The sequence below is a fragment of the Trachymyrmex cornetzi genome, unplaced genomic scaffold, assembly GCF_001594075.2.
Source record: "Trachymyrmex cornetzi isolate Tcor2-1 unplaced genomic scaffold, Tcor1.1 scaffold67, whole genome shotgun sequence".
Classification (NCBI taxonomy): Eukaryota; Metazoa; Arthropoda; class Insecta; order Hymenoptera; family Formicidae; genus Trachymyrmex; species Trachymyrmex cornetzi.
Window position 1 is genome coordinate 2,984,642 of NW_017299992.1, and position 17,449 is coordinate 3,002,090.

Here is a 17,449-nt window from a genome sequence, read left to right on the forward strand (position 1 = left end):
CGCGCGTCTTACGGTTTCGAAAACATTTGGCGCCGCCTCTACACGCGCGCATACCGCGCGTGCACACGGCGCGCTGTTTAGAGAGAGGCGAGAGAGGTAAAACCGCAGTGTAGTTCCTTTCAGCGGGATGACACTTTCTCTCTCCTGGAGGCCTCTTCTTCTGCCTTCTTTTCTAGCCGCTTCCTCTCCCTTTCCGTGCATCTATCAAAGAGTTGTGTTTTACGTCTATCTGACGGCGACAAACCCAAACTTTGAGGCTGGTTTCTCTTTGGGGACCATTGTGTGATTTTGCAACATAATGAGTCTTTTAATGTCTCGCTTATTTATGACCTTCTCTCTCGAGCGAATTAATTGTTTGATACACATAAATGAAAGCAGGGAAAAATATTGCGCGAAAATCATCTTATTATCAGTATTTGTGTGTAATGTATTTAGAAGATTTGTCAAGTAAAAAAATACATGCATATTTAGCTTTTTCGTTAACTTTCGAAACTTTTCATTAAGAAACAATTGTTGCTATTGATATGACGAGATTTTTTCTTATGTATCTTATCCGTATATTTTTTCACAATTCTTGAAATTATGACAAAATTGCAAAATGACTTTATCTAATCATGTTAACAACACATGATGCAATTTTGATATTATTAAAAGAAAAAGAAAAAGAAAAAAAGAAGATTGTTCGAAGTTAAAGAAGAAATAAGAAGATCGCGCTGTTTGTCCGCATTCTTAAAACTCGGCCTCGTCAAAAGGCCCTTTCGTTTCAAAGACAGGAATGTAAACCGTTGGAGAACAGAAGAAGAGGTTCACTTTTCCGCGGTCCGGTTCTATAGCCGGGTATCGTCGTTATCTTTATTTAGACATAACTGTGTTCCCGGCGAGTACAATATCATCGGCCGCACTTTCTCTCTCCGCATAACGGGCCCCCTCTTGTGTAACGGCACGAGGAGAATGAACGTTGAGAAACGGCACGTCGTCGTCTCGGCCGCCGCGGCCGATGCCGGTCTCTATATCCGTACGCGTAGCCGCTGTTCATTGTGATATAAAGGGCGATCCATAACATCATCGCACATCAAGCCGCGCGACGACACATTCTTGGACGCGTACGAAATTGACGTGTTTGCATCGCGGAAAATTTCACCGGACAGCTCTTTACCCCAAATGTTTTAGTATTCCCAAGCAGCTTTAATTATATTCCTATAACTATAACATGTTCATTTCAATCAATATTTTATTCAAGGAATATCTTGCCAAGGTAAATAAAACATGATCCGCTTTTATCCGTTTTATTCTGTTCTGCCAAAATATAATCCATGGAAATTGTTAGATTTTCGAACATTTATAGCGAATTGTAAAAGCAATATACACGGAACATAAATTGAATGTATATCTATTTGCGTATATAACGGTACAGTGTAGCCATTGTTTAACCATTGTGGATAGTGGATTGTGCCAATGTTTTCCACCGATGAGGAAATGACAGAGTTCGGTTTAAAATAATATAATTAATCACCGTGAAAAGACCTGAATCGAATCAATCTAATTTCAAAAAGATTAAGATAACATCACTTTGAAGATGAATTATTGATTTATTCCGAGGTTTATTGCGAGATTATTATTCCAATTGACAAAAAAAAATTCGAATTTATCGCAGCAGACGTCATTAATTCTTTTCGGATTAAATATTTGAAAATCGAATTTAAATGCATTTATGTCTCAATTAAAAAAATATATATGTTGGACTAGATTGTAGATTAATTTAATATTGTTTGTAACATGTTTATTTTTTAATCGTATGTTTATTCTTTGGCACCTGTCGAACATTTAAAAATGTCAAATCGTAAGACAACAGCTATTTACGAGACGCTCATGCAAATACTGTTGAATTAACTAATTCTCAGACATCCTTCCGAGGTAAAAAAGAGCCCGTGATTTCGCAATCGACGCGTCACCGTAATTGACTTAACGATCGGCTTATGACGGGCGTTGCGCGTTAGAGCCGACCGGAGTAATAATAGTACAAAGTGGCCTGGATATATTACGAAACGGAAATGCATCCACCAGCCGCGAGGCACTGCGCTGAGGCGCGGCATGGTTTTGTTTACGTTGCTGTTTTAATGCGCGCGTTTACGCGGTTCGTCAGAGCGCATAAACCGATCGGACGGCGCTAAAACCGATCGCCGTTTACCACGTCACGCGTTTGTAATAGCTTGTATCGCATCGTAATTTTGCAGTACCAGGCGAGGCTGAGGCTTCCGGACACACTCTCACACTCCCAGAAGATGCAGTGCGTGGACCACATCATCGAGGTCCTCGACCTCGCGGGCTGCCAAGATACCAGTGAGTACGACACGAGTAAAGCCGAAGGATCGATGTCAAACCGCGACGTTTTTAGACTCGCGGCCACGCGAGGGGATTCCACCGATATCGTTATTCGCTCGATTTCTCTGAGTCGAAGTCGTAAAGTACGTTTGCGCGTATACACGTCCACGATGTAAACAACGGCGCGGCTCGAGATTCCTGTGCAGCGTTAGAAGAAGCGTTATTACTCTATACGATCTAATAACACGCTCGACCGAGATACATTGCGTCGTTCTGTGGATAGTGGATATCGTTAAATTCAGTTTAACGCGATTTTCGGGAACTTGCATTTATTAACACTTTAACTGCATGATACTCGTATCTGGGTGACGCGCGAGTTTCCACAAAGGTCCCGTTACTTATTTGTAGCTAACGGTTTCATTTACCCGGTTAGAAATAATTTTATTGAATATTTAAAAAATATCATAAAGTATTATTAAAATGATACAATAGATTCACTAAAAATAGAATTATTCATTTTTACTTTTATATCTATTCATTCAAAACAAATAGAATATAGATATAAGCAGAAAAAGAGACATTTTATTTCGATTTGTAACAATTTTATTTATTCCATCTGAAATTATATTATTAAATATTTATAATAATATATTTTGAGATATTATTATTAATATATTATAATAATGTAATAAATAATATATAGTATATATTTTTTCTATTTTTTAAATTATTTTTTGTATAGTTTTCTAATCGGCACACATATTTTATAAAATAATCGCTCATTTGGGCTTCTTAGAGCAGATATCGAAATCAACTTGACAAAGTGTTAAAAAGAGAACATATATACATACAAATTACCACAAATTACCACTTACTTCGTTGTTTTATAAGTCAAATGTAAATATTTTAAAGTAATCTAAAATCGAAGATGAAGACTGAATTGTTTAGATCACTTTCGTCGTTATACGCGCTATAAAATTTGACACATGACTTTCACATTACAACTATAAATATCATTAGCCCCCCGACTTTTCGATGTTTAGCATTGACTATATCGTAAACCGAGGCAGAGGTGAATCGTGTAATTTGCGACCGACTCTTACTGTTATCGTCATCGTGACTATCCGTCTCGGTTTAGCATTTTGATTGACAATTTCCGTGATCACAAATATCGAACCGTCGTCCGAGCGTGAAGCAGCTATGGGCGCGTTATCGAAATATGCATGTAGGAAAAACGAGCCAAGTAATATACAAGCTGACCTACATGCATGTCTCGCGCTTCACGTATGTCGTGAGATTCTCAAAATGACGTAGATCCTTCGTTAACGAGAAAATTGGACGAGACATCATTTCTCAAAATAATATACAACCTTCGTTAACGAGTAAATTGGATTGGACGTCGCTTCTTAATGTTCAGAAGTTAGACAGCTATTGGCAATTGAGCGTTAAATCCGCAAGAAGCAAGAAATCCGCTTAATCTTAATCAGATCTCGATGAATAAGATCTTATCTTATCCGTTGATGACTTCAATTTGTATTTTACAGACATTCTTTTCATATTCAATTGTTTATTGAGATAACTGCTTTTGTCCAAATAAAACCTGTCGAGCTGCAGCTTAATTGATCTTAGAATTTTATTCGAATGAAGTAGGCGCGAATTTGCGATCATCCCGCGTCGTCTTAATCATTGTCAGAGCCACGTATACAGAGAAACGTATAGAAACGTCGAATGTAGCGGAAGCGTGGTGACATTTTCCGGAATACCAACGAGGGAAAGTACGCGTATCTCTGCTGCCGCAGAGCGCCGAGCTCATTGTCGGTCGGTTGATAAACGATTTCCTCGATCGTTAACCCCCGGGCTCCTCGGTCGCGCATGTGACGTAAAATATTATTCCCCGCACACAATTATACGTTCGTTTCTCTTCCTGTGCCCCGAAGGCGTGAGCGACCGGCGGCGACGGCGGCGACGACGACGACGACGAAGTTTAATAATTTACCACGCGTCAGAGATCACGCGCCCCGCGTCTCGTTTACAGTTCTAGCTGGCGTTAGCAAATCCGAATATCGGCATCTCGGGAATGTTGGACGCCAACGCCGCCGAGGGAAAGGGAAAGATCCGATGAGAAAACTATTTATCTTTATTGTTCAGCGGTGATTTTTCATCGATATCTGCTCGTAATTCTGTTATTCGCGACCGCGCGGACGTAGGTTCGCATGCTAATAAAACGCCTTTGACGCTTTATTGTCTCATACGCGTCGTATCTTCTCAACTTTTTTAAATACCCTTTTTTCCTCCGCCTCGGTAAAATGCGTGACATGGTAATTACGATCGCCTACATTTTCAATATCTTTCGTATGACGGATCTTCGCGTATCTCGTTGCTTAGTCGAATACTATTTTCGTGTATTATTCACTTTGTTGGTAGCGCAATCGTGTATAGAAACTAGAAAACAGTTAATTCCACGCGAAAATACTTACATTCGCAATTATATTACGCCCGCACATTTTAATATATTTTTTTGTAATAAATATCACAACCGTGTGTGTTAAATTATGTAAATTAACAATATAAAACGATTCCCTCAATTTCCTAATGATAGGATATTTTCCAAAGATTAATTTCTATATTTACGAAATAATATTTGTAATTTAATATATTAGACATTATTTTTTTAATTTATTAAGTAATATATTTCTTGTGTAGTTATTGGAGATTATTCGAAACGGGGAATTTCCGGTGGTGAAAAGAAGAGGACGAGTATAGCTTGCGAATTACTTACGAATCCATCATTAATGCTACTTGACGTAAGTTTTTCCTACATTTTCTCTTTGTAAGCTGGATGCATGTGTTTAAGTTTTATTATATTTATGCATGATTGATTTAATAATTGTTATATTATATCATAGTTTTACAAAAAGTATATCTACATTCACGGATTCTATCTCTGTAATGTAATATAATTATTTTTAAATGTTAATCAATTGGAAGAAATTATTGTATAAAATTTAAATAACTTATAGAAACTTACCAAGTTCATATAAATCTAACTATAAAATAAATAATATAGGATTGAAAATTTTTCAGTTCTTTTCTATAAGTTCTTTCCTGCTCGGACGTAGAATTTTATGACATTAAGGAATTGTAAAAAAGAAAATTCTTCAAATAGAGAATATATTTGAAATTACGGATCTGTATATTATACAATTTATAAATTGAAAAATGAATGAATAAATGATAGAATAAATAATATGATTTAATTTTCTATACGTGAATTTTTGTTTAAAAAAAAGTTTTTTAATGTTTATTTCTACCAGTGTAGATTAACTTTAATCTCAGTTTAATTTACTCTTTATTCTTTTCTAATTCCTAGAACTAGAAAAGACAGTTCTAATTCTTAGAACTAGAAAAGTAAGTTAAACCAAGATTAAAGTTAATCTACATTGATAGAAACGGACATTGAGCTAACATTATAATTGCATCGCTAATTTATAAAATCTATCATCTTTCAGGAACCTACGAGTGGACTCGACTCGCATTCGGCACAAGCATTGATCTCGCGGTTGAAGAAATATGCTGAGCAGGAGGGTAAAAGTATTGTGGTGACTGTACACCAACCTAGTTCCAGGATGTTCCACAGTTTTAGTAAGCTTCTCCTGTTGAGTAACGGTCAGGTGGCGTACTACGGATCGACGGCGAATGTCGGTAGATTCTTCTCTACAATAGGACTTACTTTACTGCCACATTACAACCCCGCAGACTTCATTCGTAAGCACACTTTATTATATGAACTAATTTCTCGTTGAATTAATCTGTGAATAAACTTATATACCTAACAGATATGATCTTTATTTTTCTCTAAACGCGTTTCAAATTTATAAAATTTGTGGTGTTTGAAAAAAATCAGTTTCTGTCTATAATTTTTTAAATATATTTTTGTAATATATTTTTTACGGCATAACCTTTTTTCTTATATAATACAATTATATAAGTTCTATGTATACATATATGTGTCACAAAAAATATTACGTGTTTTGCAAAAAATTAAAAGAAACGTCTATAAAAATAAAATTATAATAATACGTACACATTCTATATTTTATATTCAATGTCATTATCATATATGGCACACTGAAAAAAAAGTCTAGTTATAGCTATCAAATATTGAGTGAAATAGTTCCAACTAAATGTTGAGGTAATATAACTAAACATAAGTTTACCTTTACAAATATTTAGTAAATATTACTAAACAGTATTACCAACGGTAATACTTACTATATATTTGTAAAAGTAAACTTATGTTTAGTTATATTACCTCAACATTTAGTTGAAACTATTTTACTCAATATTTGATAGCTATAACTAGACTTTTTTTTCAGTGCACAAATAGTGTCTTTTTAATGCAACAAATATGCATGATATGGAAATAGAATATTTTCCTAAAATATTTGCATTACAGAAACAAATAATTTTCCGTTTGTAAATATGAATATATACACCTACTATCACAAATTTGTTTTTTTTTTTTTTAATAACTGCTGGTGAAATACCGCGGAAAACGGTTGTTCACGTGAATTGATCAGAGTCGATTGAGAAGAGAGCTCGGTGTTGTATGAAACGCTTCTGTTTCAGTGGAACAAATAAAGGGGCCAGAGGAAGTTCGAGATCGCATCGTTGCCGCAGCGAGAGCTGCAAGACAGGGACCTGACTGCCCACCGGAACTTCGCCCGGAGTATAATCCCAGCCAACATCCGCTCTGCGACCATCTCATTCATTATCATGAGCACCACATCAGCCACAACGGTATTATATAGTATGCAGTTCGCCCTGCGATATATGTATTTAAATGTATACACACCTAGACTTTCTCCTGGACCGCAGACAGACCGTTACAGCTCCGATGTGCCCATTTAAAGCGCACACTTGCTCAAAGATCAAGTATCTTGCGTCCGCCCTACGGTAAACTCTAGAAGGGCCGCTTTATGAACTGTTAAAATAGATAACTTGATTGAATCTGTCTACTGAATGTTTAGTCTTTAACTCGTGAAGCGCTATGACGCGTACTCATTCCTAAGAGTTATTTATCTTTCCGCTTTTGATGGTGTAATTACATGTATCCATGGAATAAGTAATTCAGAATCATCTCAATTCAATTTTCGATAACAAATAATAAACTGAGTCAAATAAAAAATATTTAAAAATCGCTATTTTTTAAACAAATAATATTAAAAAATTTGATCAATCTAAATCAGAATAAGAGAAACAAAGTATTCTTTTTCTCTATGTTTATAATAATATTAAATACTAAAAAAGTCAAAAATAAAGTTGCCAAAAATAAATCTAATAGTTGCGGAACGCTCTAAGGCAAATGTATAATTTTTCTATTTCTCATCATAAAAAATTTGTAAATGAGAACCAATTTTATGCACTCGTGCATTGCTAGTATTTATTTAATTACTTTTCTGTATTTAAAAATTTTTCAAATTAAAAAATTTTTTTAATATTCTCAACATTAATATAACTATATTAAATTATATTAACTATATTCTTTACATCAATATAACTACATCAGAGGCTATTAATAACGAAGAATTATTTCTATAAAGAAAAGAAAATTCGATATAATGGAAAAAAATTATAGATAATAAAATATTACGTGAAAATGGAAAAATAATAATTGAATAATATGAACTTGTTACATTAACATTTAATCATGATGAAAGAAACTGCAATGAATAATATATATATATATATATATAGAGTTTTTTTTTCTTTCAATTGTGTATCTCTACTTATCTGCGTATTTATCGACGATGCAATTCTCATAAAGCTGCTCTAAACACCCATTTTCCCGATGGTTTACAGTGAAAGAAGACGAAGGCCGTACGCTATGGTTGGATACACAAAGCCACGCCAGTAGCAGCGCAAGTTCTGCTGATGACGACTATTCCTGGCAATGGCCCACCAGTTTCTGGTCGCAGTTCAAAGTGAGTATGCCCTACGAATGTTTGCAGCAATTACCGAATACAATGCCATTTTACTCGCTTAAGCATTCTTTATCTTCGCATTTGACGCACTATCCCGTGCTTGAGAATAAAAGGTGGAAAACAATAAATAAATTATTATTATTTTTAACGTATATTATACACGTAGGTATATTATTGTATATTATAATATCAACATAAATATTATACAAGATATCAATATAAAAATATAGTAATATAAACAAAGTTAAAAAGCCATCTTTTTCACAGAAAAAAAAACTTTCTTGTCTATTCATATTATATTCTATTCATATTTTGAAACTTGACTCATTGAAATCCTTTCATTTTGAATTATTTATGACGTTAAATCATGAAAATATATGTGTATAATTCTTGAAACAGTTTATTTTCATTTTGAATCTTAATATCTGGAAACTGGCATAGTAGGTCTTGGACGTTCCAAGCGACCGTTTTTCAACGTAATTATTCATAATTTCCAAAGTGTATCCTTCGCGACGGATGAAAGTGTAGCCGCTATAGTCAGACCAATTCTTCGAGTCAGATCACATGACGCATCACTCACTGCGAAAGAAAAAAACGAATCGGCATGCTCCGTGTTATTCATCGCGATGCCGATTAACGAATGCATCTAGACTAATGTGTACCGGTTTACCTATTCGTGGAGGACGCGTCATCGATCGTGTCGTAGGTGGATCGCGACATCATCGAGAATCTCACATACACAAGAGAGATAGGAAAAGGGGAGCGCGCGTGCATGAATGTTGCTGGAAAGAAGAAGACCGATCGAGCATAAAGAGAAGAACTAGGACGCGTTTACACGATTCGCCATATCCGGATAATTACCGCGCGACCGGTATGCCCGTTCGTAACCGCGCTTTACGTATACGAATACGAACGCGTCACTTGCATCACTTTTACTTGGCAGAACCACGCGTTCTTCGCGGCCTACCAGTAGCGCTCCACCACCTCTTGTTGTCGTGCGAAAGAAAAAGTCAAAGAGTGTTCAAGGTCCAATATTCTATAAGCAATATTTATTGAACTAGGAGACACGGAACATAAATTTCGTTCTCTTTGTTCGTTGACCTGGCGGACATCGTAAAACAATAAGTAATGCCGACCCGAAAATCAGCCTTTCATGCGATGTCCGAGACACTCTGTATATATCGCAGTTATTGTTTAAAAAGACCTTCGAAATCATTGTGAAACTTTGCGTTCTATTTTCTCACGGACGCTGATATAATCGAGTCATTCTGGAGATATTAATCTCTGTGTGTGTGCGTGCGTGCATATGTAACGTGTATTATAAAATTGATGTATCGTGAAATAATCCATATAACATCTTAATTTTATATATTACAATTTTATACGTTACGTATAGCTCAATACTTATACATTGTCCTGAGTTTTTACCAAAAACTTTTATGCACATGATCAGAATCACACAAATGAACTCTTTAATTTATTATGTGTTAACAACTTGGTGCAAATTTACGACGAGATTTTACAAAACTTTGCGTTCATTTGTACAAAGAGAATGTTCTCCTTTGATTTCAGGTATTATCGGAAAGAAATTTTCAAGAGGCACGACCACGAATGTTGTCGCGTCTTCACTGGCTGCAAACGGTAGCTCTCGGGCTTCTAACTGGACTTTTATGGCTGGGTCTTCCCAGAACTGAAGCAGCCATTCACGATATTCAGGGGTGGATGTTCTTCAGCAACACATACTGGATGCTTTTTGCACATTTTGGAGCGCTCACTAGCTGTGAGTTAAATTTAATTCTCATTTACGCTTTTGTAACTGAAATTCCATCACAAAAAGGAAATATCCATTGTCGGGGTTAGACTGATTATCTTGACAATGCCTGCATTAATTAGACATTTGGACGAAACAAAGTTATAAAATATCAAATTTGTGGCGTGCCAACAAAATAGTTACACGGAAATCTAATTATGTAGACTGTCTAAGTTAATAATTAAAATATTTATTTGCAAATTCAACTTGAAGCATTCGATCATAAAAGCTTTTTTTCAGTTAATGAAATTTATTCCCTTTGAATTTTTTCATTAATTTCAACTTTATTTTAAAATGCTTGAAAATCAGGTGGAATTGATTGAATAATTGGGCTTTATCATATTCAATCAGCCGTTTAGTAAGGCTCACTTTTATCATCAAAGAATCGGAGAATGTTCGATCAAGAATTAGCACGTGTGGAATGCCATGACCTAATATGTGTTCAGTAAAGGAGATCTTTAAATTCATGTTTCTCCGATAATTAGCGCGCAGACACAAATATATGCTCGTAAAATAATAAATATATTTATATATCCTTTTCGCAAAATAACACGAAACCGAAAAAGGAGGTCTTTAAATTCATGTTTCTCCGATAATTAGCGCGCAGACACAAATATATGCTCGTAAAATAATAAATATATTTATATATCCTTTTCGCAAAATAACACGAAACCGAGAAAAGTGCTTGGAAATAATGAAGTAATGAATTAAGACATTAGATGAAACGTGCCTCTTGTAATTCGTATCAAGTTTAATCAAATTTTAGACAAATCATAGTACTGCTCTATCCGAGATTTGAAAATCCAAAGTTGAGAAGAAAAAAGAAGAAATGGAACGCACGTCGATTATCATATTGAGTCATGTAATTCATTTAGAAATTTATGAAAAATTCTTACTAAAAGATTGAGATTCTGTCATTTTATAATCTCTTATCCCGCAGAAAGCGGAAACAGTCCGAAATGAAGCGTTAATCGCTCTTAATGGGTTGATTGTAAAACTGATTTTAGCATTATCCCCAACTTGTTATAACTTATAAGCGACGCGCGACGTACCCTGCATAAATCCTACGTGGGGATGATTCTGAAAATAATGATGACAATATTTTTCCAGTTCCCCCGGAGCGTGAGGTGATCAACAAGGAACGCCTGTCAGGATCCTATCGGCTCTCGGCCTACTACCTGGCGAAGATGGTGGGCGAGCTGCCGCTGACGATAACGCTGCCCGCAGTCTACCATATAATTAGTTACCCGATGTTGGGCTTCCATAATATAGCAGTCTTCATCACGCTGCTCGCGTTCTTGCTACTCAACACTGTAGTCGCACAGGTATACAATTTCCTGTTTGATCGTATCTAATATTAGATATATCGGATAAATGATTCTTTTATGTCATTTCGAAACAAAACCTTCGATTCAGAATGGAATTTAATAGAATTTTGGTTTTGATTTATTTATGTATCTAAATATTCCATTCAGTTACATTGAAACGTTGAACTGAATCGAAATTTGTGAATAAACAATAACTAGTATATACCAAAGCGTAATGGGAAATTTGATAATTATCTATATGCAAGATAATTATATACACAAGGATTGATCAGTATCGGAATTTTTACTTTTATTGACACGTATTAACATAGATAGAAAGAATATTAATATCGATTTGGACAATGCTCAGATATTGGATTGAAATTTGCAAAAGCATATCGACCACCTCTCCAATAGTTGTGTAATTAATCCTCAGAATGTAATATAATTTTTATCATCGTAACATCGGTCTATCAGATAATTCTTTCAATTATCGCTCATGGAAAAGCGATAAAAAATTTGATTCTGGTAATGTAATGTCATAATATTTGTTAATGTGAGGGAAAATTCTGAATATCAAATCAATACATTAAGTATAATTATAGTCAATAAAAATCAAGATTTTAATAAAAAATTTTAAATCAAAATTTTCGCACATATTTATTTTAAAATAGTGAGCATGTAAAATAGTCTAACATATGAGCATTTTATTGAAATATACGATACCTGTTTTAAAACATGTTACATCAGAGAGAAGAAGGAAAGTAAATGATAATAATTCTATCTTATTGCTACTTTTACAAAAATAAAACTATGTATAAATTGAATAAAAAATATAGCTATTTGTTGCTCTCAAAAAGCTAGTAACTAGATCAAAAGAAACTATTTATCAACTCATTTAATATAGCATTACCTAAATATCAAAACTTACATAAAAACAAGAATTACTCTGATTTGAAATCCATGATATAAGCGATATTTATTCTTCACACAATATAAATTTCCAATAGTCGTTTATATTGAAAGTAATACACGTAATCGATAATCGCAGCTGTATTTTATTACTATTTTTACATTATTGGAAAGTGCTAAATATATATATATAGGTGCTTTCAAGCGCTTTCGGCTTATCTCGAGTCGAGATTGGGAATTTGCACCAAAATACACAAGGGTATATACCTCGCCATTCTCGAAAGGTATCGACCAAGTGGAGAGTGATGGTCGGTTATTCAATCGTTCGATATAAGTCGGTTTTATTGCGTCCAGCTCCTCAATTTTATGATGCTTTACAGAGTGTCGGATTTTTTGTGGGCGCTTGCTGCGAGGATCTGCAGGTGGGCATCACCGTGTCCGCGCTCTACACACTCTCGACGCAGCTTTTAGGTGGTTATTTGGCGACATCGGTCCCACCATGGTTAGCGTGGGCTAGGTACATCAGTATGATGCATTATGCCTATCAAAATATGCAGATTCTGGAGTTCGGTGTCGGCGAACCAATAGCGTAAGATTATATTTTTTATTTATATATTGTTACGTCTGTCTTTTTACATTGTAGTTGTAATAAAAATTTCATTTCATGGAAATGAATAACAGTTGCTCAAAATTGATAATATATATTTTTGAACAAAAAATCAGAATAGAAATAGATGAGACGTAAATGACTGTAAAATTTAGTGAATTTCGAAAATGATCATTAGATTTTACGATGACATAGAATTTGCAAGAAAATTACTGTTTTTTCAAAGAAAAAGTAATTCAAGTAGAAGAAATATTCTTTTAAACATAGTTCACGAAAATAAATATATAGATACGCAATTAAAATTATATTCTTTGATTGATTGAGTAATGACAAATTATTAATTATTGAATTCAAATGGCGTAAAACATACGATGATCGTTATACTGAGCGAATAATCTCTTCTCAACAGATGCTCGCAGCCGAGTAAATTCGCCGAGTGCAGAAACGGCACGACGATACCCGTTTCCGCGATTTTGGAGAGTCAAGGCGGGGTCAAGGGTTCTGGTCTACCATTGTGGGCAAACACGGCAGTACTATTGGCGTTCCTAATCGTTTTCCGGACCCTGGGTTACCTCGTCCTGCGTTATTACCGTGTACCAAAATGAGCGTGTTGGGAGACACGCAAGTAGCACACAAATTCTCGACACGACTTTCGCGGATCTTCAGTTTTGTTACTACATAGAGTATTATAGCAACCGCCGCTGTCGTCGCTGTCGTTGCTGTCGTGTGTCTCGCCTCTTGTTAGGGAATAAAAAACGGTCGCACGCTTCGATGTCATCCCCCGGGAGAATTTTCTCCCGCCGTGAGCTGTCGAACGTCTGTAAAGTTTTTCTATCTAGCTTGAAAACACAGGGGAGCGACGCGAATGGTTATCACGCGAGTGCGAGCGTTTTCACTTTTCCCGACGTATCGAGCAATGCGACATGAAACACGAGACTGCAACAGACTTGGCGAGAACTCTGTATATACATACGTATGTATATATATATATATATACACATACATATATATGTATATATTTATACATATATATATATATATGCAGTGCCAGCGCGTGTTCATAAACGTCGATAGCGTGAACGAACACGGGACATCGTTGTTTTCTCGTTGTTTGCGGCAAGAAGGGTATAATAGTAGAAAAATTTGACGCGGTGTCGCCGAAACAGACTGAAAATTTGTACGATGGCGATGAATCTTTATACATACATAGAGAGATATATACATATATATTAACATACATATGCGCATACATGCGGATGGTAGGTTTAGATCCTTAAACATACTTTACAAACGTAAGCGATCCATCACGTTTTATCTCTTTTTTTTTACTTTTATTACCGCCACAATTGCTACGTTAATGTTGTTGATACCGGTAGGAGTACTGCTACTATTTCTATCATTACTTACTACCTTTTTACTATCGAGACGCTGTAATTAAGAGATAGATGAAAGATTATACTGCTAATTCTAAAGTTGACAGGGTGGAGGAAATAAATATATATATCGTGTTATATATATATATATATCGATATATTGTTCCACTGATGAGATACTATTAAACATCATTGATCTTGAGTAAATTTTCGTGACTGTCAATAGAGATCACGATTGCCACCTTTCCGATTTTCGGCTGGAGATTCCAGCTTTTTAGGCAAATCTCTGATTCTTTGACAAGTAGAAAATATCTCTGACTGATTATTCTGTATTATGACCTTCTTTGATGACCTTTTTACAAAGATATAGTGCAGAGATGATGATAAGTGGATTTTATGGGCCTTATAAGTACACAAATGGGAGAATGGAAATCAATTGGATTTTCCTTCAATTTTGTAAAGGAATATCTAGTAATAGATATAATTTTGATGATCTTTTATTTTTAAAGAAAGCAAAATTATGTCCAATATTTCCACTGATTCTCCTTTTTCTTTTTGAAAATCAATCTCCGGCGGAATACTAGCCCGAAGGTGACAATCGTGATAGAGATCCGGAAATCCGGAAGTGATAAAAGAATTTTGACATTATAAATTGTATCGATATAAATTTTTCGACTGTCAATCGTCGACTTAAATATTTGAACAATTAGCTTATAATATAGTATTAAAATTGTAATTTATTATTATACAGATGTTTCATAAATAATGCCTATCTACGACGCAGTAATATTGAATACGTAGCTGAAAAATTACATTTTTTTTTCATAATTGTCACTTGTATCTACAGTCATATGTATGAGTGAAAATAATGAAAATAATAAATAATGGATAATAAATTCAGTTTTAAATAAAAATCGAATATTGAATCGTAGATGTATATACACATTTCTATGAAACGTCAAGATAATAATAACATGTAAAAATTAATAATGTATTATAAATGAATCTAAATTTTGACAATTACGTTAATTTTCAAAAGATTGTTTTTAATCCTTTCGGCATGAAGGGTAACTGTAGTCACCTGCTGTGAAACACTTACTGGAGTAAGTCGAAGAATACGTAAAATCATTCTTATATTCTTAAAAATATATGAAATTCTCCGGCATACACTTAATAGCTATGTGCTATTAAATCCTTTATTACGCTCGACTAGTGAGAATTATTTTCGACTGAACTCTACCGTATCGAAAGGGTTGATAGTATCTTGTTCGTAACGGTACGCGATGAATACACAATGTGATTCGTATGATGCGACATTTTCGAAAGGCTTGCACGCCACGATTCGAGACGAACGTGGCAGTGATGAAGAACTTTTTACGTCGATTGTAGAATTTGTTGGTTTCTCCGATATATCTCCATGATATTACTCGTTATGAGAATGGGGATCCAAAATTAATGAGCGGTGTAATATTTCATTGTTTACTCTTTGTACATAGAGAATGTATGTGTGCAGTATTGCGTGTGTTGTATAATATGTGAGAGAGAGGAAGCGAGAGAGATACTGCTTATGTATATATGAATGAAATACTTCATTCTTATATATATAAATATTCGTAGACACACTTATATATGCGTATACATAATGATAATAGTAGTAATAATAACGACGCTAAGTATTATATTATTCCAATTATTATTACTATTATTATCACATAATGATTACTCTAATTATTTTAATTTTTATTATTGCTCTTATTATATTATTATTATTATTATTATTATTTCCGCATGTACATTTTTAACGGACTGAATGAGACGCGCTGTATTTTTTGTACATGCACGCGAAAAGGATATATTACGCTCGCATTAAGATTATATAATTCGCGTGAATCCATTTCGTTAACACTGATATTGTAGTGTGTTGTTATACTCCTTTCCTCTCCCGAGTTACACAGTCACGGAAAGCCAGTGTTTGTTATAAATAAGATACATTAGATTAATAGATTATTGCAGTTATATACATGTGGAGGACATGTATCCATCTGCGATTGTAACGCATGTCAGCCAATCAGCGAGTAATAATATTGTAAGGATAGTGAACTGGACGACTCCCAGTGGCCAAGTAGGATCGCCGCACGTATGGTGAATCTCTAATTTTAATGAAGTTAAAGAGACGAATATGATCGATGCATATCTCCACGCACGTACGAACGCGCGTTGTCTACAATCTCATTGCTGTTACGATCGATATCTTGCTTTCGCTTTTATTAGCCGGTATCGCCGATCTCTTTACGATAACGATAAATTAGTTAATCAGGAATGAACGTTTGGAATTCGCCGCATTCGCCAAAGGACCTCAATTCCGCGAGTCGCGATCACGGAGTATCGTCCAGTACACCAATAAACGCAATATCCACCAAGTGTTCATTGAGTTTGTTAAACGAGGCGAGAAGAAGGCAAACTGGGAAGAGAGGATTCGCGTAGGATGAGGATCATTGCTTCCTAATTATGTGAGGCTGCAAGAGGAATACAAGAAACAAAGAAGAAAAAAAAACCGCAAGCGCAACGTCACCATGTGATATCGAGATGAACCAAGCTAGTTTAAGACATCGTCGGATTTTATGTAAAGCATGATTCAGGGCAGTTGTATATATATTAGACGTATATATTAGAAAATTGGCCGTAAATTTACAAAATTATGAGGAAAATATAAATGACTAGGGCCCGGATGTTCCGGCGCGATCCCGGGTCGCGCGCAGTGGTGCTCCGCGCGCGACCCGGGATCGCGTCCGAATATCCGGGCCCTATAAATGACTTAATAGAAAACGTTTCTCATTGAACTATAGACGATCAAATTTTTTTCTTTAATTAATTTTCGCGATCAAAGATCGTTAATCCAATCGCTTGGATTAACCGAAGATCAGGCGAGACTAATTGCAGCGATCACGATAGTCTTAAACTGGCTCTGGCAACCATGTCACGTATCCGAGAGGAACAGCATGATGAAACGAATGTATAAACAAAGATTTGGCTGTGTCAATGTAATAACGTCTGTTGATTTCTCTGTCGTTTCTTCTTTTATATTTTGAACGTCCGAATCGAAACCTCTCGATGAAAATAAGGAAAGTGAAAGG

General features: G+C 35.2%; 1 protein-coding gene across 1 annotated transcript in view; it reads left to right on the forward strand.

Annotated features, from left to right (window-relative positions):
* The window catches only part of E23 (ABC transporter G family member E23), a 131,053-nt gene extending 117,162 nt beyond the window's left edge, over positions 1-13,891 (forward strand). The window contains exons 5-13 of the mRNA XM_018517251.1: positions 2,235-2,340; positions 5,026-5,126; positions 5,832-6,087; positions 6,952-7,122; positions 8,185-8,306; positions 9,879-10,086; positions 11,227-11,441; positions 12,716-12,924; positions 13,352-13,891. Coding sequence (XP_018372753.1) covers positions 2,235-2,340; positions 5,026-5,126; positions 5,832-6,087; positions 6,952-7,122; positions 8,185-8,306; positions 9,879-10,086; positions 11,227-11,441; positions 12,716-12,924; positions 13,352-13,547 — 1,584 coding nt within the window. The 3' untranslated portion in view covers positions 13,548-13,891. The remainder of the gene's footprint in view (positions 1-2,234; positions 2,341-5,025; positions 5,127-5,831; positions 6,088-6,951; positions 7,123-8,184; positions 8,307-9,878; positions 10,087-11,226; positions 11,442-12,715; positions 12,925-13,351) is intronic.
* The last annotated feature ends 3,558 nt before the right edge of the window (positions 13,892-17,449 follow it).